Genomic DNA, 23,742 nt, shown 5'->3' on the forward strand with positions numbered 1-23,742 from the left:
TCATAACTTGTGGAGGAATAAACTAAAACTGAAAACTGAAGAATTCTAATTCAAATTCTTTATTAACAAATTATTGCATCATAATCGATCGTAATATCCATTCGCTTTTCAATTATCGAATCTCAGGGTATGGTTCGCATACGCAACGGCGCAGGACCAAGCAGCACCTTATTAAAGTTATAAAACGGACTCGTCACGCAATGTTGGGATACATCACGTATTTCTCTCGGCATTAATCCATCGACCTTGAGAATAGCTGTCCCCAGTGGCTCTCGTCTACACTCGAAAACAATCGAACAGTTCCGATCCGATACTGAAAATATTTTACAGCCAATAAAAGTGCGCAACGATGCGCAATAGGTGACTCACGTCGAGCCAGACATACTGGAACCGGATCGACCCAGTACTAGAGGCTGATGCTGATGCTGCTGATTCATCAGTCGTATATCGGGGATACCGCGTCTGAGCAGCATCAGCAGGAGTTCCAGCCGCTCTCTAAGCGCGCTACATGCTGAAACAAGGTAATTAAACTTTAATGAATCAATTTGACTTTCATCGTGTCTATCGACGCGTCGGGAGTGACACACAAACATATACATTCGAGGGGAAGTTTAATTAAGCCAGTCATTTTATGTCACAGTTAACATTTTCACAAAACTTGCGGCGAAAATGTTGTCATCCTAGTCCTAGAGGAAAGAATTCGCGAATTACATTCAAACCGTTTATTGTTTGTTTCAAATGATAGTAATTTTAAAACATAGCACTCATAAAGTGTCGACATAGTCAGGTGCCAAAAGCTCACGGTTTTGTTATGCCCATGGTTTTAACAGCATGGGGTATTTCTCGGGTTATTCGAATGATTACATCAAAATCGAGGTCTTCACAATATCATACCGCGTATTCAAACAGCGTGTAAAGTGTTTGTTTGTTAGCTGTTTGCCCGGCCCGTGAGATATTACGCATAAATATTAGTGCTATTCAGGCAACTGGCGGTAAATATTTAAGCAACCGAGGAAATTAGCGAATGATTCCCTCTCAATATGAACTACTAACATTCCGATACGAGGACTGCTCTCACTGAGAGCAGCTGATGAGAGGATGCAGGCCGGGTGATTCCTGAGTTATACACCGCGAGGTGCGGCCGAATTTTTTACTTTCTAATGCCCTCTTGTGATAGCAGAAACACTTGTTTTAGGTATGAGCCGCGTTTGGCTCGCGGTCGAAAAAATACCCGGAAAAAGGCAACACTGTTGTTTGCGATGATAATTACTTCGGTTGTAACCATTTTGGAATGAGTTGTTTTTCTCACGAATTTTTTTTTCGTGTGTGTGTGTGTGACTGACAACGGCATACTTGTAAAATATTAGAGTTTGCACCCGAGGGTAAACTGTTTACACAAGCAGTGCTAGGAATTAATGAGTTTTACACTTCAACTTGACAAAATTCGCAACTGTTTTCTACGCTTCGTATACAGTTTAGCGCTCATAAACAGTTGCCCGTTAGAAAAACATTGAACGCTGTGTTTGGTTTAGTAAATTACGCTCTGGTTCGTGAATCCACGTAATGTATATACACAGCGCCGCAAATTGTGGGCGTAACTACCTTTTTTCCGGACGACATTTTATCGCACAACTATGGTTATCAAATATGGTATAGAGCGTTAATACATGTATATCTATTACAACTGCGTCAACAATTTTTTTTTAACGCCGCAAAAACCTTACAATTATGTTTGTATACATTGATACCTAGTATGTGTCATTCAAAGGGTTCTGTATGAGTCGATGTGCACTACGTCATCAATAATTGTAATGATTCAAAATAACAAAATACAATTGTGAATTTAGGTGAGTATATTGAAAAATTACTCTTGTTTTATTTTTGATGAATTTTAATAATCATTTTTGAGAGGATGTGCACTACGTCATCAATATATCGGGCCTGGACTGTTCAATTCAATCCAATTATCGATATATTCAAATTTAGAATAACTTTATCGATCCGTGATAATTATTCACTGTCGACAATGTTAAGTGTTATTTTTCAAGTAGTCAATAGACTTCCAAGTTAGTTTTCTTGTTCACAACTGGCTGCTTGATGTTTGAAAAGCATTAAGTTGTTGACACGCTCTCGATATACGCGAAGGCAATTAGTAATAATAGTACCAGAAATTGTGAAGCATTTGCCATCAGTTTTACAAGTCGTTACGCGATGTTAGCGCGATTATTGTCGGTGCGTTACTCATCTTGCCGCGACAAGACATCGCCATTAACGAAGCAAGACGCGCGAAACGATCTTTGTTTTAGAGGGCGACAAATCGAATCAGCCGCGCGCGCCGCCACGAAGAACAATAGCTTGCACTTTCATCTTAGACCGGTGCCGTGCGATAATTAGCTATACATCAATATCCAATTAACGAAAATCAATTGAAGATGATAAATCACTCTCTCAGACTCTCGTCTGTTGTTGGTTAGGTGACGCGAACAGATCATCAATTCATTCTTGTAGTCTAATACCCCGTGAAACGCTTTCAGATAAGACATCGAGGTTTGGTCGCATCTGCAGTAATTAACGACTGGTATCTTCTGCTAGTAAAGACACCCTTTGATATATTAGTATCGAAGTACATAATTAGCCGTAAAAATCAATTATTTTTTTTCTATATTTGATCCGTCGAGTAGAGTATCTTTTACCAATTATCAAAGCGCTTTGACTGAAGGGGATTTGTATAAAAAGCCAACGCCATTATCTTTTCGTTTTTTCTTTGCTCGGCGAAAATATTGAGTTCAAGGGCAACGATGGAGTTTGGCATTTTATAGAACCTGAAGGTTTCCCAAAATATAAACCGTATCGCTTCGTACACTAACGCGTCGACGTCGTCGTAGTTTATTTGCAAATTGAACCCGACGCGTATTGATTTAACAAACCGACGCTTCTATAACTACCTGAGACAGACAGAGAGAGAATAACGGTACCCCCGAGGCGCGCATATCCATTCGCGCGAATCCGAATCGAAATCGAAGTTGTTAGCACGGCGCGATGTTTCAGCGTTTCCAGTAGCGCGCACACACCGTCGACGTAAGGCGCGCAGTACTGACGCATAGATATTTTTCCTATCACACACATATACACGGTAGCGTTGATAATGATCTCGTCGGATTGCTGATAAGATCAGATCGTCCTTCTCGGCTCAGAAGGTAAGAAGAAATATGGCTGTTTCAGTTACATATTCGCTTTGTTAACCGTCGAAACCGTCCCTTTCATGCTCGGTCTTTATTAGCTATCTATTTGAAGGTCTGTTTCATGCGCGATCCTTTATTCGCTTTCATAACTTCTCCTTTCAAAGGGATTAATTATCTTCTCTGTTGTCGAACAGACTGCATATGACTGCTTTTTATGATTCGCCGAGTTCATTGCTTCACTTGAAACCTCGGTAATTCTGGTTGCAGTATACGTACTTTGATGTTACGATCTAATATGGTCAAAGAGTCCGGATAAAAAAAAATTCCCCACGAATACGTCATCTGTATCTAATCAAAGAGAAGCTTATTGGATGGTGCAGTATATATATAAGGGGTATGCACTGAATGTAAAGGGTTAAACCCATCCAAACACGGTAATATAAGCCTCACCTGTGGGATCTCAGTTCTATCAAGAGTTGACGGCTATACTATCGCCGAGCCGTCTAGGGATATGTCGTGGTGATGATGAAATTCATAAATAATGCACAAGCCGTTTGACGTGAGAGACACGCCAAGTGGGGACTCAACGACTCGCTAACCATGTGCCAAGAGCCGACAGAGATGTATCATACGGCGAATATATGAATTTATTTACATCGGTGCTTACATTTTGTGTCATAACAACTAAAGGTTTCGTCGTTGAAGTCGGTGAAATCGAATTTGAAAACCCTCGTGCAACGAAGCACTGTGACGTCACTATAATTGATTGAAGATGAAAAAAATACGAAATATTCTTAGTACGGTTAGGTTAATTTCATTTGGCTGCGGTACGATTTCTTAATGGCGATCTTAGTCATTTTCTCTCATGGGCGGTTACGACGTTGGCGGAATGATAAATTTCGAATCGCGATAAACTAACTTAATCTCTCGCTTATTCAAGCAGTCGGTATATACGAAAATATTCGATCATTCGCCGGTAAGCGAATTTAACCGTAATTCTTTATTGGCATAAAACGCGCCACGAACATCAACAGACCGACCAGATGGGCCGTGTTTGTACAGGAAATACCCGAGTATCGCGTTATATATTTTGAGAATTCCACGCGCAATCTCTGAAAGATACACAACGCGCCAATGAAAACTCGCGCATAGTAGATGTAACGATATGAAAAATAATATCAGATCTTATATTAGATACGGAGAACTCGATAGCGCAGGAAAGCAAGCGCGAATACTGGATATTTAAATAGACCCGCACGAAAATCCGATATCAGCATTTCTGATGGTTCGGCTCTTAACGTCCGCCATAGTTCGATATCAGTTTCGGCGTCGTGTTCTCCGTGTACTGCAATTTCAAAGGGGCTACATTCATCGATTTCGTGGCTGCTGAAGTAGCGAGGCTTTCGATTTCCAAAAGATACAGAAAAATATTCAGCTTAATTTTGGTGACATCTCACATTAGCTCTATGTATTTCAAAGCAGTTATCAACATTGATAGAATATCAACATCCACTCTAGTATGGGCGGCAGATATTCTATAAAGGGTGGCTGATTTTCAGAGGGGTGGATGTAAAAATGAAAGGGTTGGACACCCCTCTAAAACTCATTGTGTAGAACACTTGGCGTAAGGGGAACTAAACGCTGATATTGATAGGACATCTCAATTAATGCTTCATAAAATATCAATGGTTGATACTGGCATCGCTGTGTATGACACTGTTAGTGATAGTATTCGTGGCGAGGATTTTCATTACTTTTCGCACCATTTCGACCAGACACTTTTATGTACATTCAATAGAACGAATCCATTGATTTACGAGGGACGAAGATCGGGATTTAAGACGCGCGATATTTGGTTTTGCGAATAGACGGATTTGCGAAAAACAGTCTCGAGTTTGGATCTAGAAATGCGCCATAAGTAACTGCATAGGGTCCTTTTAACCAGCTTTCAATGATTGTTGACATTTTCGACAGAAAATGCGAACACTAGAGGCGAAGAAGACTTTACGATGACACCTATCCTACACCATTCGGTGTTGGTAAAAACCTTTTTTTTTTACACATTCGAACTTGGGCTAGATACATTTCCATCCTTATTGTGTCAATGATAGACACGAAACTCATCTACGTCAAAAGGACGAATAATTGAAGTATGTTACGTGAAACTTGTTTGACTTTGAAGAGATGTTTCAAGTAGCACTTAAGCGTGCCAATTACTAACGTATTTTCGGCCGCATTTCCTTCGATTTACATGTTGATATCGCGCGATATATCAAAGTCTTTGCGCGTGATGGCGTCTACGTTAACGCCGCGTCGGGGGACAATTTGCATTCCGAAGTCGTTGACTTCTGGTCCGTGATTTCCGTTGGGAATTTAGTCATAAAATACAACGCGAGAGACACGCGTGCAAAACGAGTTTGCCAATATCCGTATACAGATTCTTCTAGCAGGAATTAATTGCAATCGGCCCTCTTCCGACGCGGAATCCCGATTCGAATTAAACCTTTCTTCAAAGAGAATGACGGATAAGGAGGCGTTTTGCAGTCAAGAGCAATGGCGCAGTTTTTCCAAAATTTTATGTCCCCACATCGTGATCTGCCTAAGATTGAAAAGGCGATTTACGCCGAGTTTAGTTTCATTTATCACGACGACATTCACAACAAACTATTCTAATGCATTAGAGAGAAAGAGTGAGAGAGAGGGGGGAGAGAAAGAGGAAGAGAGAGGGGAGAGAGAGAGGGAAAGAGAGGGAGAGAGTACCACGGTGGTTCTAATCTTCTTAGTTCATTGAAGATATTTTTGCATAAGTCGCGTCTTACGAATCCATTGTAAACGCGTTTCAAGTTGCTTCCTTCCTTTCGTCCCAATTTCAGCCCTGCCGCTCACATTCATTCGACGGTGGAATTAATATTCTCGTTTCATGTCCGCTAATGTGTATACTGGTGTTATTGATATTTAGTTCTCAGCGATGGGAACGATATAAGGGACGCGCGGGCGCTCGCTGCTGCTAAAACGACAAGTAACAAAACTAGTCCATTAACCCGTGGAATATCCAAGAATAAATCGAACTCGGGAACATAATGACATTCGCTAGTCAACGTTTCATTTACCAGTTCATTCGTCAGTGTAATACCATCGACTTTTCTCCTTGTTTTATAGAGTTTTTGTTGGCGAATGCCACCTTCCCAATAAATTGACTAAAATGTTCTTATTATGTAGTATAGGATTTTTTTGACGCCGTAAAACCGTTACAATAAATGTTTACACTTTGATACTTTTAGTACGTGTTATTGGGTTCTAAATGAGTCGATGTGCACCACGTCATCAATATTGGCTTTTCAAATAACAATTACCGTACAATTGTGAATTTTGGCATTTATGTAATTAGATATATTTCGATATAGTCCTATCTTATTTTTGATAGATTTTAATGATTTTTTTGAGAGGATGATCATTATACTCGGGGCTAGACTGGTTGCCGGTCAATTCAATTCAATCGTCGATATATTCAAATCCAAAATAACTTACGACTTCTTACGATTTATGTTATATTATTGATTGTCGACAATATTATTAAGCAATGTACGCGTTATATTACAGGGCGGGAATAAACTTCAAGTTACTTTTCTTGTTTTACGTTTTCGTCAACGAAGCCAAATCTAATAAAACGCGTACAATGAATTGATATATCGTTGCAACAAGTAGATCTATTTACGTAACACTTAATGAGGTCTTGCCAGACAGTAGAGATAGGGATTCCTGTATTAAGATAAAGACATCATCTTCCATCATAGTTATCAATGATTTCGACTGCGAACCCTTCTCTTAATGAGGTGCTATACACGCAATAGACGTAGTTACGTCATATGGGATTATCTCGGTAGACAGATAATCTACTATACGGATTAATTAACAACTACTTGAATTATGCATTCGTTCGGATGCCCCGCATATATTTGGCGGATTATACAATTTTAAACCGGGGTGGCTTAAACCTTAAGTGAATGATATACTTATGCACCACTTGTGTTCATAGCATTCCTGCGTTAATCCTAAATAATACCCCTCAGGGAGTGAAATCTGCAATGTAAGCCTTTCATACAGTTCGGAGAATTTTTCCTCGGAGAGAATACTTAAAGAGCCGAACTGGCATTTCTTCGCTTCACGATTTGACATACGCGTATATCGGCGTTGTTAAAAACCTCCATCAAAAGTTGCGCTCCCGGCGTTCGACAGCGCCGGAAAAAAACCCCGACACGACGGCGATGATTTACCCGGTGAAAATGAATCCGAATCTTGGAAATATAAGACCGTATAGCGAGAATATTATGTTTTTGTCCGACGCAAAATCGACGATTCCGAGTAGCCGCGTTCGTAAAATTGTACAAGCGCGCACAGATTTAAACCGTGTTCCCGCCGATGTTAACACGCATCTTTAAACAAGATAAATACGCTCGGCCAACTCATCGCGTACGAGATAAACCAGCCCTACAGCAACTTGAGTCCATCATTTTCGAACGCGATGATGAATGCTTTTTAGTCGTCTCGATTTTCTATAATGCATGTGGTCTGAGTGTTTGCTCTTAACTTCCAACCGAGTTCGATGCTTGTTTTTGTACTCGGTTTTCGATCGCTTTTCGCCATATAAAATAAATAGTCGGAAAGAGCGTTTGAAATGTAATTGATCGATCATTGTTTATAGATTCCAGTATTTGGTGTTAGTACATATATTTATACGTGAAACATGTTGTGTCCCGGTATATTTAGTATATACAATTGCCACCAGGGGATCATAAAGTGAACGGTATTGTATCTTCATTAACCCAAACCTATTTCGACCAAACTTGGTACGTGGATCGTTCCGCCTGTGTTGATTCACATATCGACCTCATTGGTGGCGCTTCATTCGAGCTACCACTGTCTCATGACCACTTCCAGGGGCGAGTCCGGGGGGAGGGAGGTTCCGAGTGTTCTGGAATACCATCGAGCTTTGTCTGTGCCCCTGGAGCGCACTCAATCGGCATGATTTGGCGTAGTAAGTGCCCCTGAAAAGTTTGATTTTAAGTGCCCTTTCTCGTGATTTGACATAGAAAGTGATGCTCTCCCCCATAATAGTGAGTGCCCTGATAGAATTCGGAACCCCCTCAAGATAGGACCCTGGATCCGCCCCTGACGTTGACTGAAAAATCGTCGTACAATACGAACTATGTAGCAGAAAACCCGTTATAGCTGATTTGCAGCAGTTTCTATCATGGTTGATTGATTTATTGCACAATTTGAAGAATTACGAAGAGCTTTTGTTACATTTGCTAATGATACTAATGCTTTATATCGTGTTCCAATCCCGTCTATAAAATTGACAAATGATTTGACGAAGTTCACGAGATAGAAATCTCATGGAAAAGTGTCTAACTGTGGACCATGTCTAACTGTGGTGGTGAATTTCACGGCTACACACCTCGCAGATACCGGACTCGCCAACCGAAGACGTTAATTGTCTGAGACTTCATTAATGGCCACGCGCATTGATTGGAAGTCGTCACCTCTGAGAGTTAGTTAACGAGAATTAACCGGACGAAAATCAATTAGTCGCTTTCCAATCAGCCGATGATATAAATCAACAATTAGCGCGAGCGAAGTGACGAGAGTAGCCATTGATTACGCATGTACCGTGGAGATATTAGGTTTTGTCTCGGCATACTTTCTATAAATATGCACTTTTAAATGTCTTAGCTCCTCTTTCGTCAAGCGTAACTTAACGCTATAATTACCGCATTATTTATACAAACTAATGAAAGCCTATAATTTGTGCGCGAATTCCGGTTTCGACTCGGTCACAATGAAAGCGGCAGTTTGCGAGTATTCTATAACGGTGTTTTTGACGCGGTAATCGCTTGCCCCCAGCGGTTCAAACGATAATTATAAATACAACTCTGCTCATGACAGAATGTCGATATATAGGCGATTATTATTTATTCATAAACGCGTCCATGCTTTGACTGTTTCTGCGAGCTTGGAATTCGATATACCCGTGCGGTGTTATAATATCCGACAAGTAGGTGTTCAAGGGAAATGTCCTCGTGTCTCATGACGAGAACCAGCTCCGAGTGCAACTGTAGCCTAGAGACTTTCGACAACCGGGTAAACCTTGAGTCTACTGAAATTAGCAAGTTTTCAAGCGCTTGAAAATATTTTGTCGTGACCTCTATAATAGCCTCGTCCACACTTGGTTCTTATACCCGGGTTACGCAAACACCGGCTCAATGCAGAGTTTTATGCGAAAATCCGTGTTTTAGAAACCCTTCTTCAAAATGAAGGGTACACTCCGCGTTGAAACAGCATTAGAATCTGACTGCATTTTTTCTAGTGTAGACGGTAAACCCGCATTCAATGCAGTGTTCGAGCTCCACAATTGACCTTGAACTTGAACTACGGACGTGGATTCTATCTAGACTGGTTGCCAGTCTACCTTCAGTTCTATTCTGACTGCGAATGCAAGTGGTGCAGAATTGGACAGGCAACCAGTTTACGTGGATTCATACTTCCGAAGCTGGGCGTAGACGCTATAACTCGCCGCCAACGCGGGTTCGTCGAACCCGTGTACATCGAAACCCGGGTTCAACAGTGTAGATGTAGCTTATAATTCCGGGTTTCGAATATTCTGTCGAATAGCTTACGGGGCCAGTATTGGCGGCTTCGATCTGTTTTGGGTTGGTCGCCTATAATGAATTCATTTATCAAATGTCGATCTGTGAAGCCCTGAGAGATGAACACGTGTATTACCGCCACAGAGCCGTGTGTAATACTAGACACGGTTCAACAACCAATAATCAAACGATGAAACGTTCGGAACACTCGATTGCCAGAGGCGACACTCTGTGACGGACTATCCATCGTGTACATGAATTGATCGGCAACATTAAAACCTGATTAATGACAAGTAAATCCACCGCTATCTGCCGATATGATATTGACGGTTTGCCTGGCAAAATCTATACGACAGTCTAGCCGGAACAGACTGGTATCCATCAAAGCTGGGTCGTTATTGCCCTTATTTGATAAACCTATAGAAAATGAAAGTTTGCAAGGATATTTTACACTTTAATAAAATTCATTTCTGCAAATGCTAAAAATACAACCAATAAACCAACTACAAATAGAAACACAAAATTCATTATCACATTTAATTCAACATAATCAACATGTTCGCCATTAGGAGCCAGAAAGTGACTTCATATTTGACGCTAATTCCCTAAATATTGATATGAATAAAACCTTAATCGATGTTGATTATGGCACCTGAAAGAAATATCCCCTGGATACGGTTAGCCCCTATTCCTCTGACTCCGTCTCCTGCCGACTGTGATGGGATTAAATAAACGACGCACGAACGGAGTCGCACAAAAGCTTCGTGTTGCGCGAGAGATACATCGGACATTCGACAAGAACGGCGCATAATGGAAACATAGCTAGAGGTGCTATTTCATATTGCGACGACAACGACGCATCTGTCTCTTCCACATCAGACGCACAATAACCGTATACCTCGTCAACGTCAAACCATTCACGAATAGTCGTTGTTCAACTCGTCAGTCAGTACAAGGGATATGGGATGACTGTTGGATTTACCTCCCGTAGCCGCTGTGAGATTTCATTTTTTCGGACCACATATCACGTAAGTTTTGCAAAGATTATCAACCCATTTCGACGTCCAGTTAATCGAACGTGTTTTGGGCCCTTTAGAACCAGGGGCGGATCCAGAAATTTTGAATAGGGGTTCCAAAATATCCGAGACATACAAGTAATTGGTACATGGACAGAGCGCTGTAGACGCAAAGTCTTGAGGGGGTTTGGGTGGACAAAATGATTTGTAAAAATAGATCATTTTCGGCGAATCTATAGCGAGTGATTCTAGAAAAAAATGACCGACAATAATTTAACACTGTGTGTAACTTTCTTAAGCCCGGTTGTGGAAATGTTATCTTGGCAGGGGCGCTAAAGCCTCTGGACCCGCCGCTGAGAAAATTAGAATGATTTACTTCTCGACCAATTTATTCCCTATAAACTGTTTTAGTCCCGAGAGCGTATTTAGATGTTTCGTACGCGAAAACGGCATCGGTGAGCATGTGGTTGAAATGTCAATTTTCCGTAACACGCATATTCGTCTCGTCAAGACGGTGTGTGCTCAACGTCGGCTCGGTAATTCAAACGGAGAAACAATACGGCTTATAGAAGCTAGAACAATATACCCGCGGAAGATCTTTATAAACGGAGCTGACTCACGGGCAGTCTAAAGTAGATAATTGGCCGACGACGGACGAAAATTCCTACATCTCAAATAACGAGGTAAACGAAAGAAACGCCATGATCACATTAACCGTGTAGATGTTTGGTTGTCATGCAAGCTCGCGGTTCTCATTTCATTCTCTTGTAAAATGAGGAAGGATTTCTACATCGAGTATGAATTTAATTTTTATAAAGAGAATCCCGCGATAATAACGACAAAATCAAGTCCGAAAATATTTCCTTAAGCTGGTAATTTAGTCGACGTTTCCTATTCTAATAGTCATACTGAGTTACAACAGAAAATAGATGACTAACTCAGTATTCCTGAAGATGATTATTGGATTATAGTCAGGAAACGTTGAATAAACTACTGGCTCAAGGAAACATTTTCGGACTTGACAACATGGATATAGTTTTTTTTTATGGACGGTTATCAGTTAGATTTTTTCGCCGCGGCAAATTCGTTCTAATGACTATTTCAACTTATCGGCTGGCCTAGCTCAATCAGTTTTGGTGGTACATTATGATGGTCCATTCATGGACGAATAAACAGTTTACGTCCACGGTCCATTCTGGTCCCATTAAGACTTTTATTGTCAGGTATGTACTACCTTAACTGACTGAACAGACACCCGATATTCGTTCAAGTTATATCAAAATAGACATGAGACTGCGGGTATTGCTAGATTAAGAAAATGCAATATACGCGTATATTGATTACTACTGGTTGGTAAATCGAGAATTTAATATTCGATGCCTAAAACCTTATTTTTCTATTTATCCATAGTTGTGCATGCTTTTAACCGGGGAAAAAATCGGCGAATTTTCTCGAGAGATCCATGCCATGAATAAGCGATGTCACGATCTTAATTTTCCTCTTTGATTAGTCGCCGGAACATCAAGTGAAATTCTTAAGTTTACTCGTGAAATATATGTAACCGCCAAAAGGCTAAGTGTTGAAAGACTCTTTGAAGGCTTATACAAAATCAAACGTGATGATTGTAGTTAGCAGCGATATGCGCGCATATACGCAATTACTGATTTCAAAGGTGTTACTATTACCTAAAAGCGATCGGTTAAATGAGTAAATTAGGCGTGATGTTTTTACTATTATGTATCGGTGGTTGATCGTGCTGCCGGTGTTTGTGAGGTAACACCCGAGATGAATAACATAAACACGAATATACCACGTCATCGACAATGATCACCAAACCGCGATAAATCATTCGCTGTATAAATATAACTTCTGGATCAGACCAAAAATGGCCATACCGCTGTTTGCTGTTCTTGGGAGTGGCTCCGTGTATTTTTGACGAGTTTTTTTTTTAACACTCGTCGAAAGAAAAAAAAAACAAAAGCAGAAATTGCTCGTGGACATGTTCGTTATTTTCTAATTTTTTTTTCGCGAACATCCACCCAAATATTTGTAATCACATACCGTTCAAATATCTAAATGTCGAACGTACAAAATGATGAATATCCAGTGCCCGAAGCGTCGGCAATCGTCGTTTCATCAACGGATTTCCGATCGATTCGGAGCACACGCGAATATTTAGTCGTATTCGGTTTATTAGTGGTTCGGTGTTGTTCGCACGGGCGTAACATGTAAAACCGTTTGAGTTATTTCATTCACATGTGACATTTTCATTCACCAACGCGTAAATCAATCGGCTTCAAAAGATGCAAGAAAAGTCAGTAAATTTTGGCATTTGTCGAAGTGACTTTGTGTGTTTATACGACTGTCGGCGATTTTACCATTTACGATCAGATCGGTGATTTGTGTAGTCTAAAAACGAAATCGAAGCGCTACTAAAATTGATCTGTGTTTTGAGGAAAGCGTTGCTTTTGGTATCATCGACGTTAATAACATATTCTAAAGTTTATGGGTCACCATTGTCGTTTTCAAATTTCGTCGATTGTTCAAAACAGCAGCTTTCCATTTGGCGTTACCCATTTTTCTCTACACGTATTTCGTATTTCTCAACCTATGGCTACAGTGATGGCCTTGTCTTATTGACATCTAGGCATATTGTTGTCCAAGAATAAAATGGCATTCATATCTTCATAACTTAGTTGTGTCGGTGATACTTTATACACTCATCTCAAGATGGCCGCAACTTACAAACGGGCAACGCTAGCGAATATTCGATTTCCTAAATCCAATCACTCGTCGTGATCGTGTATAATCTCGCCCCGATTCGACCGTGAACGGAGAAAAAAGACGCGGCGATGATTCGCTTAATAATAAGAAAACGCTCGGCGCTGTTACAACTCAGACCGGTGACTCACAGAACGGACCGCACTAAACACGCGTAATCCCTGAAAATACAGTTCGGCGCGCGACGATCGCCTAGCGCATCTCGGTGCCCTTTACCATTTCGTTTGAAATATTATCCGACTTCAATTACACCAACTACTAATTGAAAAACGCGGCAGCAGCGCGCGCACTCTCTCAGATTCAAAAGAGCCATTTCATTTCATCTTAATTACTCCGTTATAGTCACGACGTTTATTGAATATACTATATACAAATCTGAAGCGAGCGATGACTCAAAACGAATGAATGAATGAATTTGATGATGAATCACCAGTAACGAATAACGGTGACTGTTATATAGGCTTTCCATAGAAATACTTGTGTGAATACTTGTTGAGATTTTGGCTGAATTAATAAGGGTCTCTAGGACTGCTTGATTCCTTTTAAAAACTCATTCTAAACAGAATGCTCTTTTGCTTGAAACTCTTTTAATTTGAGCAAATTGTCAGAATATCCTTCAGAACTCCTCCAATTTAGAGAAATAGGCAATAAGAAATTTTTTAATGTATGTAAATGAATGCCTAAATATGTACAGTTGGGACGAGGATTTTTTTAACCCTATTAGGCGGTTACCGAATAAAAGAAATCGCGTTTAGTGCGCAAAGGATAAAAATTTGCTTACACAACCACCGAAATAACGGTTTACCAAGATAAACAGTACTGATTTAGGAGAAAGCACAGTATGAGATATGATGTGATGCAGACACTTCTTCGAAATTTGAACTTTTTTCCCTTAACAACTTCTCAATATCCAGGCCCTGACCGATCTGCAGCGGCCCTGTTCAAATGTTGTTTTAGAAATATGATAGATACGCACTGCATGTATAAGATACCGAGATTACCGCGGCAATTTCATCGTGATGTCGAACTATTTATGAGAATCAAACTTTTGTTCGCCGTAATGAAATAATTAGTAAAATGCCGATGTCGAAACTGTGCCACTTGTCACTCGGGGTCGTCAACGGATCCGCCTGCATTAATTAACTTCTGTTAATGACCCGTGTATATATTTGCATAATAACGAATAAATCAATTTGAAACATTACGACGCTGCTGCCCTTTTGGCGCTGATAACAACAGTTTGTAATGAATATCCAGGCGCCTATAGACATTTCACAAATACTCGTCAATCATTCGGCACGTACTTTACACCCATAAATACATAAGAAGAAAGTAAAAATCGAGACCTTTTTAAGCCGAAGAAACAAATGTCTAATGTTACAGGCATTTAGTGTTTTTGTATAGTTCATAAAAACTCATCGAGTTAGAATAACCACATACATTGATTGATACATGATGCTATCCCGCTTCTATCGGTTGCAATAATTTAACCAGTTCAGTATCGGGAATTTGAATATCTTGAAAATGTTATCAAACTGATTTGACTCGACAGATTTACCAAGGCGTCTTCCACCTCGCTGTTCTCCAAGTTCGAAGAGCGAGGATATGGTTTAGTTCGTTCGGAATATTGCATCTTCGAACGTATTCGAACTATAGTGTATGACGTGATCAAACTATTTCGGCTAGTTTTTTCATCCCGCATTCTAAAGACGAAAATGTTTTTAACAATTTGTTTTTGAAAACGCGTTCACAACGACAACTCGTGTTCCTTTTAGAATCGGTTTTCAAACTTGTTATCTACAAAACGAACCTCGTCGGTGTGTTGTTCTTTGTGTCGGGTCACAATACGTGTTTGTGTCTGGAGAAAAATCTTTCGGTCGTCTATGCACGAAACGGTAAGAATAACAAAATGGGACATATACAGCTCCGGGACACATTTTGTATGATAAACGGAAAATAAGCCACAACAAAAACGTGCTATGGGCACAATTTATGCGGCGAAGCGATTATTTTTTTGTGAACGCGGGCAGCTATTGTCAACGTCTCCTTAAACATCCGCTAAACCCAACAATCGGGTCATTGAGGAGAAAAGAGCGTAGCACACCTGAGCATAAATCTTAAATAGCGCTGACTTGAAAAACCGTTGTATCTATAGGATTTCAAATAAAACACCGCTTTTAATGAATCAGTTGTAGCTCACAACATCCGCGATAAAACGATAATAGTAAAATCCTACATTGAATGAAGAATTGTCTAAAAAAAGTATCTTAGAAATACTATAAATATTTCGCGTGGTCACTACCACCCTTCTTCAGTCTATCATTTCTTCATTTATTGTGGGATTTTACTATTACCGCCCTTAATGCTGGGCAATGTTCTAAATTGTGAGTAGATTGGATTGGGTTGACACATATATCCCATTTGGTCTAGTGGTTAGGATACCTGGCTCTCACCCAGGTGGCCCGGGTTCGATTCCCGGAGTGGGAATACATTTTTACATTCGCTGTACGCTTTACTTCATTATGTCGAGACGGTCCCTATAGCCTATTTTTTTCTCACGTTGTCTCACACTATGGGCGAACGCGTCTTCAAAGAAAACTTTTCAACGTGTTTAGCGCGTCGCGAGGTAATTGAACAGACAAGCCTGCAGTGGCTTCGATTATAACGCGGTAATTTTACTGACTCGACCAAGCGTTAAATCGCGTACATACTCAAAACCGAGATCTATATCGGAAAGGGACGTGTTAGTGAGAGATTAACAAGATTGCAAACTTGTAGTAAATAATAACTTTCTCGAATAATACAGCGATTTGTTCAGCGTTGTGTTCAGAGTGGTCTCGATTTACAGTTATGGCTGAAATATGTATCTAAACAGGTTAGCTTTTATATTGTAAAATTTATTCCAAGTTATCGGTAGTTATTGTCAAGCGCTGTATCTCCAGGTATAGAGATCATATACGTTTAATGGAAAACGATTAATTTTGAAATGGGTAATATTGCGTCGTAAAGGTCTCGGCGTCATGCAAAGCTTATTACGATCGCAATATACCAGGGCGTGTTCGTTTTTCGCCGATGGACAAAAACAATCTTTCGATCGTTCTCCGGGGATGAATTATAGAGCGAAAATCGCTGATGACTATGTGATACGCGACGCACGATGACATTTCAACGACTTCCATCGGATGTGCCAGGTCCGCCGTTTTTAAACACGAGCGAAGAACAAAGCGTTTATTCGCTGAATCAATACAAATACATTATGAACTATAATATATCGACAGTTTATTAGTTTCCAGCGTCTGTTAGTGCTGCGAGGGATTTTCTGTGCGTTTGAATTACGTCGAAATGGCGTTAATAAACGAAACGAGTAAGTTCATCGTTGTTTGAACAATACGACAGAAAGTGATGGGTGGTATAGGTAGGATAACTGCGAGTAGAAACATATTGTAACTACTGCGAGTATAGAAACTATATCGTAAGAGGATTTGGCCTGGGCCAATGTTTTTGGTCCGGGGCTAAATTTGGTACCGGTCCCATTTCGGCACGGTTGTTCCGGGTCTACTTTGGCACGGGTAAAATTTGGCCCGGGCAAAAAGTGCACGTGTTATCACAGCTATTATATGTTCATTCACCAGGGCGAGCTTCCAACACCTAAAACGCAGCACGTTATTCTTCTAATGTTTTTCTTTTGTTTTTTAGGATATGACAAATGCTTAGCGAGTGACAGGTCACGTGGCTGTGGACTCAACGACAATCATCGGCAATGACTTGCCGGACATAATTCTTGCGAGAGAAGAGAAGAGAGAGAGAGAGAGAGCTAGTCGTCACCATGGCATCGTGCAGTACCTTCCATCTTTATCGACGGAAGAAGTGTCTCCTAATTGCGTTCAGTATATTCGGCATTATCGTGTTAGTTTTACATCTTCACGGCCGCACTGGTGATATCATACTGAAGGCGGCCAAGGACCGAGTGCTTCCGTTGGCGGCCGGTTCCTCGCGAAACGGTCGGCTGCCGAGGCGCATGAAGTCTCACGTGGCTGGTTACAATTTAGAATTCGACGAAGACGAATACGACGACGGTGAACTGTACGTAGCCGCCGCGCGAGCGTCTGACTCGAACCCGGGAGCCATCGAACACAAGCCCGTGCAGCTGATCAAAGTTTCCGCTATTCAGCAACGTCGGCGTTCATCGTCATCGAACTCGGCGCTGAAATTTCACCCGGAAAGCGACGACGACTACGACTCGGACCTCAATACTCTGGGAATCGGTGATCCGGACATCGGTGACGAGGACGACGACGACGACGACGACGAAGACTACGCCAATCCGAACCGACCTTTTAAAGAGGGAGATTTCGCGCCGGCGAAACCGGACGATAAGCCGGCGAGGACGATGTCTTACGAAGAAGTCGAGCAACCGCGTCGCGACGGAACCGCGAAACATTCCAACGGGAAAAACAGTTCAAAACTGCCATCGTCGTCAGAGACGAATCACAAAGGTGCTAGAGTGATACTTAACAATGCAAATCGTATGGATGAATTCGTTCCCAGTCGAATAGTTACCCCGCGTAAATATACGAACGTTACCGTATACACGAGTAAGGGGATACCCCTAGTCGAGGAGAAAATATTCTGGACCAAAGAATTAGAAGACAGCATTCCATCGGGTATGTATATCAGGCATGGATATATCCGAGGTCCCGCCTGAGTAATATAAAAATCCGTGCGTATTGTCACGTTAATGAATGAAGGGACTCATACCATACAAACACAGCCTTCCCCCCTGCGATTCAAATGGTATCAGCGCACTTATCAATAAATACGTGTCTGATCGCCAAAGCTTATCACTTTATTAATTAACGACCAACACATATATAAATCATATTTCTGGAGTGTTTTGAGACTTTTGAGCCTGGACTAGTTGAGGATTTTTCTCAGTGAAATATACGCATTGACTTGAATATATATATATATATATATATATATATATATATATATATATATATATATATATATATATATATATATATATATATATATATATATATATATATATATATATATATATATATATATATATATATATATATATATTCAAGTCAATGCGTATATTTCACTGAGAAAAATCCTCAACTAGTCCAGGCTCAAAAGTCTCAAAACACTCCAGAAATATGATTTCGCTTACCTGGAATACCTCAAAGCCCGAATTTTCAATGAATAAATATAAGATTCTGAAGTTTATTTTGGTAGGTTTTTAACCCTGGACTATGAATTTATACTAAAAGATGTCAATATTTTATGCACGTATCCAAGTTGACTAAAACTGCAAGTATGAAAGAATTCTTGCTTCGCGCTATAGGACAGAGATTGTTGCTGAATGGCGGTTACAATTCGAGCTCTGAGCGACAGGGGCTCCTCAAACGATGGGCTTTGATGCATCACCAAGTGCAACGGTCATCGCGTAATGACTTATCTGATTATCATTTGCAGAACGTTGCGAGTAAATTGAGTTTCGGGGGAAACGTCCTTTTTATATTCAGGATGATCCTTCTGTATATGCATGTACGCGCGATACGGGCTCGGCAAAATGTCAGTAGCTTTGTAAATAATTCGATGAAAGAAGAATCCCCCGAAAATCGATACAACAAGTTGTCGAAACACAAAATTCTATCGAAGACAGGAAATTAAATGTAGCCGGCACAAAACGCCAGGACGGCACAACTAACGAAGCCTATTTCCTTTGAATAATTACTTTACGGAGTTCGACGCGTAGCGCGGCCTAATCAATCTATCAGCGCTAAAAACCTTTCAGGTTGCCTGAAAAGATGAGAAAAATGCGTATAAATAGCGGTAAATAGAACAGGTTGTTATCTTCGGATCCGATTCAACAGGTTGCCGTAAACACGCCTGTTAATTGTGTCTCGCGAGACTTTGCGAGAAGTTACGAAAAAAGAAGCTATGAACGTATAACCTTCAACTCATTCACTTTACTGCCTGGTTTTGTTGATAGTGAAAGTTGTTTGAAGACCGATAGATCGATGAACTACTAGCGAGCCTAGCGGATGCTCACTTGCCACACCGCCTGAGTAACGCCGAAGGTTGTCAATATTGTTAAAAATATCTTTGATATGATCTAGAATCGCTAAGTTCTCTCTTTCTCGAGAACGAAGAAAATGCTCTTTTAAAGAAATCTTTTTCTGCTTAAAAAAAAAACCTAAGCCGTTCGATTCAGCAGTAATCGCTGAGTCATTTTCGATGTTTTCTCGCAGACGAGCGGGTTTATACGGTTGTGTAATTAGCGACGAGCTCTGTACGAAGAGCCAGTACTCGAGAAGCTTATCAGCCGCAGACGGATTAAAAATACGTGATAACTCTCACACCTAATAATCTCTTTGTCTCCGTCGGCTAACTTTAGACCGACTACTAACAGTTAGACGCTGTTCGCGGGCGGTTTATCTGATAGTCGTTGTTTGACTGAAAACAGATGACAGCGTTTAACACAGTTAGCGCCGGTAGAGAACGCGCTGAACTGAGAGAGGTTTCGTGTTCTTAGATCGGGAAGATAAGCGTGAACTTTACTCGGGACAAAGACGTTTCTTTCACCGAGTCAAAGCAAAGAAGGCTTTCCGTGAAAGGGGGAAAGCCGATAAAACGAGACAAGGCCCTATTCTTCATTTACTTCAGAAAGCTTTTTTTGTACCAGGGTTAGCCCATGAAGAGATTCAATGGAAGACTGTACCACATAGCGAAATGGTCTACCACCAGTCCCTATTTTTTTCATGCTCAAGCTATCAAACGCCTAATAACCACGATCTAGTTCCACAGTCGTCAGTTAGAGTTAACTCTGAGTTTAAGTTAGTCCATTTTCATCAATCGGTTAACTCTGGTCAAATCTGAACTTACAACACTGTGGAACTGGTACTTAAAACTAAACGAATGCTTTAGAATAATCGTACTCAAATTTCAATATTCTATAGGGTATACGGACACCAATGAAATACAACTGGTCACCAACAAGATGCGAAGAAATTCCGTCTATAAGATTTTGCCAGCGTTGTGGAACAGATGCGGCGGCCCAAATAATAAATATCTGGTTCTTCACGGGCGAATAGAGGTGTGCGCGCGCAACCGATCTCCACACGATAAGCTCATAGCAGGTATTTTGGAAACGTATAGAGACCGATAGACCTGGCTTTACCTAAAATTGCTTTATAAACTAAAAATGGATAAAAAATCGAAGACATTGAATTGATATCACCCTCAAACTGATGGGTATAGGCTACATGCCAAACTGTGTGAAAGTTACACAACAAAATATCTAATTCATTCAAACTACATTGGAAACTCGTTATAACGAACTCGGATACAACGATTCATCACATGTAACAAATATAGAATTTCGTCCGAGTAAGAAAATTTAATTAATTTCATACTGGATATAACGAACTATAGCGAATATATTTTCTGGTCGCATGAAGTTCGCTGTAACGAGGTTCAACTGTATTTAGTCCGAACAACGTTAAGCAAAAACAAACTAAAAAGTACGTACATCGTATTTTTACAGTTCTAGTATAGCTAAGGTAATTGATCCATTACCGAACTAGACTTTGGGATATTTCTTCTGAAATTTTATTTCTGTATTTCAGGTGAACTGCTTTCGTTCCATTTGTCTCAATTACTCGGACTGAACAACGTGCCCGCCGTCGTTCTGTCGTACGTCAATCCGGCGAAGCCGAATTCGCAGTGGTACAAAAGAAACCTAACCGCCATCTCGTGGCAGCCGGGCAAACTAGTCGCGTTCATCCATTGGATTAATAATCTGAACACGGACGAGTAAGAGTGTTGTTTCATCCTTCGAAATTAGTTTCAGAAACTTCCGAAGCGTAATTGCTGTAATCAATGATAATTGATCGCATCGCCCCGAACGTGTTAACTCAGTCAGTAAAAGACGACTGTAAGACAAATGCCTCAATACTTGAACATCTCATTTTCAGGTCACAGGTGAAGATTCCCGGTATCCTACTGCAAGCGTACGAGCAGTCGGAACCACTAGATTTCCGTTCGTCGAGTCTGGCTAACACGACGTGGACCACGTTAGTTCAGGTGGCCCAGTGGACCGATCTTATATTGTTTGATTACATTACGGCAAACTATGACAGGTTAGTTGAAATCAGAACATCTTCTTCACACATTCTGCTCTAGCCACAGTTAAGATATCAAGAGCAATGTATTAAGACAAGACCGGTGTATTGGCTATGTTTTTACTGAGGCTGAGCATGAATGAATCTAAGCCTTCGCTTTGCATCACTCGGCCCAACACACACGACGCAGGGCAACACGGAAACACATTATCTATCTCGGAAACGCTGTTTCCGAAACCGTGTTTCCCGTTTCTCATAAACGCATACGACACATAGAAACGCCCGGAAACATGTTTCTGTCTCCGGTTCCTGCGTTTTCTGCGTCGTGTGCGTTCGGCTTAAAGAATTAGATTTTTTTCCAATATCGGGATTTTTTCTTATCTTAAATACGTATATGTGTTTGTTAACCGGTGTAAAGCTGTTCCGATATAATGGCGGGCTACTCGCCTGCCTGATCTGCGCTGGGGGAAAGAGTCACCGTTAGTCGGGAAAGTGTTGAATGAAATTTCGGATTTAATTCATTTTAAGCTATTGCGATTGAATCGCGGAATAATCAGGTAATTTCAGCCCGGGGGCTATAGACTCTCACTCTCTCACACTCTCTTTCCTGTAGAGTAAAGCTGAATATCTGGCGGAGGTAATTCCGTCGCGTAAATCTCGTTATCCGGTCTGACAAGACGAGCTAATCAGAAAATCCTCCGAATGAAGAATCCCCCAAACTCTGAACAATTACGCGTTGAGGGGAGATCATTTTTTTACGAAAAATTTGCAAAATCAAGGTTTAACTACAACAAGCATTGTTGAAACACTTCGTCTTCGTTACGAAGATCAAAATCCCATCACCTAAGAGTGAAAGATACTAGTCTGAAATGTTCCCCTTAGCAGCTAATGATTTATTTAAGTTTCGACTTTGATACTTCATCTTCAGGGCCTGGTTTTATAGACTGGTATTACCTTTAGCCCCGGGCATTAAATCAATTGAAAATGAATTGAGTTAGCCCCGGGTTGAAATAAATACCAGTCTATATAAAACTGGGCCCAGGAATACAAGCATTATAACAAAACTCTTTTCGTTCTAAATGTGGCGATCTCGTATAACGATTAGAGGTCATTTCAATCGGTAAACAGAAAATACACAAGAACCACCACCGTTTTTTGCCACCATTGTTTTTGTTTAACACCAATTTCCGTTGGAGTTCGGGTGATTGGATACCATTAATAGAACCATCTTAAGATAATTAGTGAAATAGACTCATGAATACATAAACGAGTTGTTACTCGGTCTCGCGCGCTGCCGAACTGAGCGGAATACCCAAACTATTCCAGACGCCATTCTCCGCACCGAAAACTGCATCATATTCCCTGCTGCAGTAGATGGTCGGAAAATCTGAATGCGTATGCGGAGCTCAAGGATTAGTGTTCATTTGGTCAATGTATGTCTATATGCTCATCGAAGACAAAGCTAAATGAAATGATCTGGACGAAAGGTTCTATAAAAAAGCCGTCCATCTAAACGCCACGCTATGACTGAATGTTTTTCATCAATATGGGCCTAACCTTGACTACCTTTAACACGATACTAGAATTGCCACATGCTGCAGGGGGCGTGCCTTTTACCCAACCGTAGGTCTAGATATATATAGATCCCTCCTCCGGTAGTAAGTAAATAGTGTATTGTAAATAACGTTTGTTATATGTTTTGAAATGCTTCTATTTTCTGTTTTTGTAAATAATTGTAAATAGTGTTTTTCCTCCATATACCATGGAAATGGTAGAAGTTTTATAAATATTCGTATTCTTATTCGAACTGGTCTCCCTCTCCATACGACATAGAAATGGTTGGAGTGTAAATAGAATCCTAATCCTAATCCTAATCCTTACTTATGAAAAACGCGACTAATCCTATATCTGTTTCGTAGACATTGTTTCGTATTTAACGTAATGATGGACACCTTTCGCCGCCGTCGTTTAATGTCGC

At 40.6% G+C, this 23,742-nt stretch overlaps 1 protein-coding gene and 1 non-coding gene across 5 annotated transcripts in view; both read left to right on the plus strand.

Moving 5' to 3' along the window:
* Positions 1 to 417: 417 nt before the first annotated feature.
* The window catches only part of LOC141912665 (four-jointed box protein 1-like), a 28,706-nt gene continuing 5,381 nt past the window's right edge, over positions 418 to 23,742 (plus strand). Inside the window, exons 1-5 of one of the 4 annotated variants that reach the window (XM_074803989.1) lie at positions 418 to 521; positions 17,323 to 18,290; positions 20,601 to 20,780; positions 21,270 to 21,456; positions 21,618 to 21,782. In XM_074803989.1, coding sequence (XP_074660090.1) covers positions 17,453 to 18,290; positions 20,601 to 20,780; positions 21,270 to 21,456; positions 21,618 to 21,782 — 1,370 coding nt within the window. In that variant the 5' untranslated portion in view covers positions 418 to 521; positions 17,323 to 17,452. Of the gene's footprint in view, positions 522 to 11,497; positions 11,529 to 16,453; positions 16,502 to 16,969; positions 16,991 to 17,322; positions 18,291 to 20,600; positions 20,781 to 21,269; positions 21,457 to 21,617; positions 21,783 to 23,742 lie in introns of those variants that run through there. The other 3 variants (XM_074803990.1, XM_074803991.1, XM_074803992.1) reach the window with 3 other exon arrangements.
* Trnae-cuc (transfer RNA glutamic acid (anticodon CUC)) lies at positions 16,042 to 16,113 on the plus strand. Its single transcript has one exon. It is a non-coding gene; the product is annotated as a tRNA-Glu (tRNA).

This window comes from Tubulanus polymorphus, chromosome 11 (genome assembly GCF_964204645.1).
Source record: "Tubulanus polymorphus chromosome 11, tnTubPoly1.2, whole genome shotgun sequence".
Classification (NCBI taxonomy): Eukaryota; Metazoa; Nemertea; class Palaeonemertea; order Tubulaniformes; family Tubulanidae; genus Tubulanus; species Tubulanus polymorphus.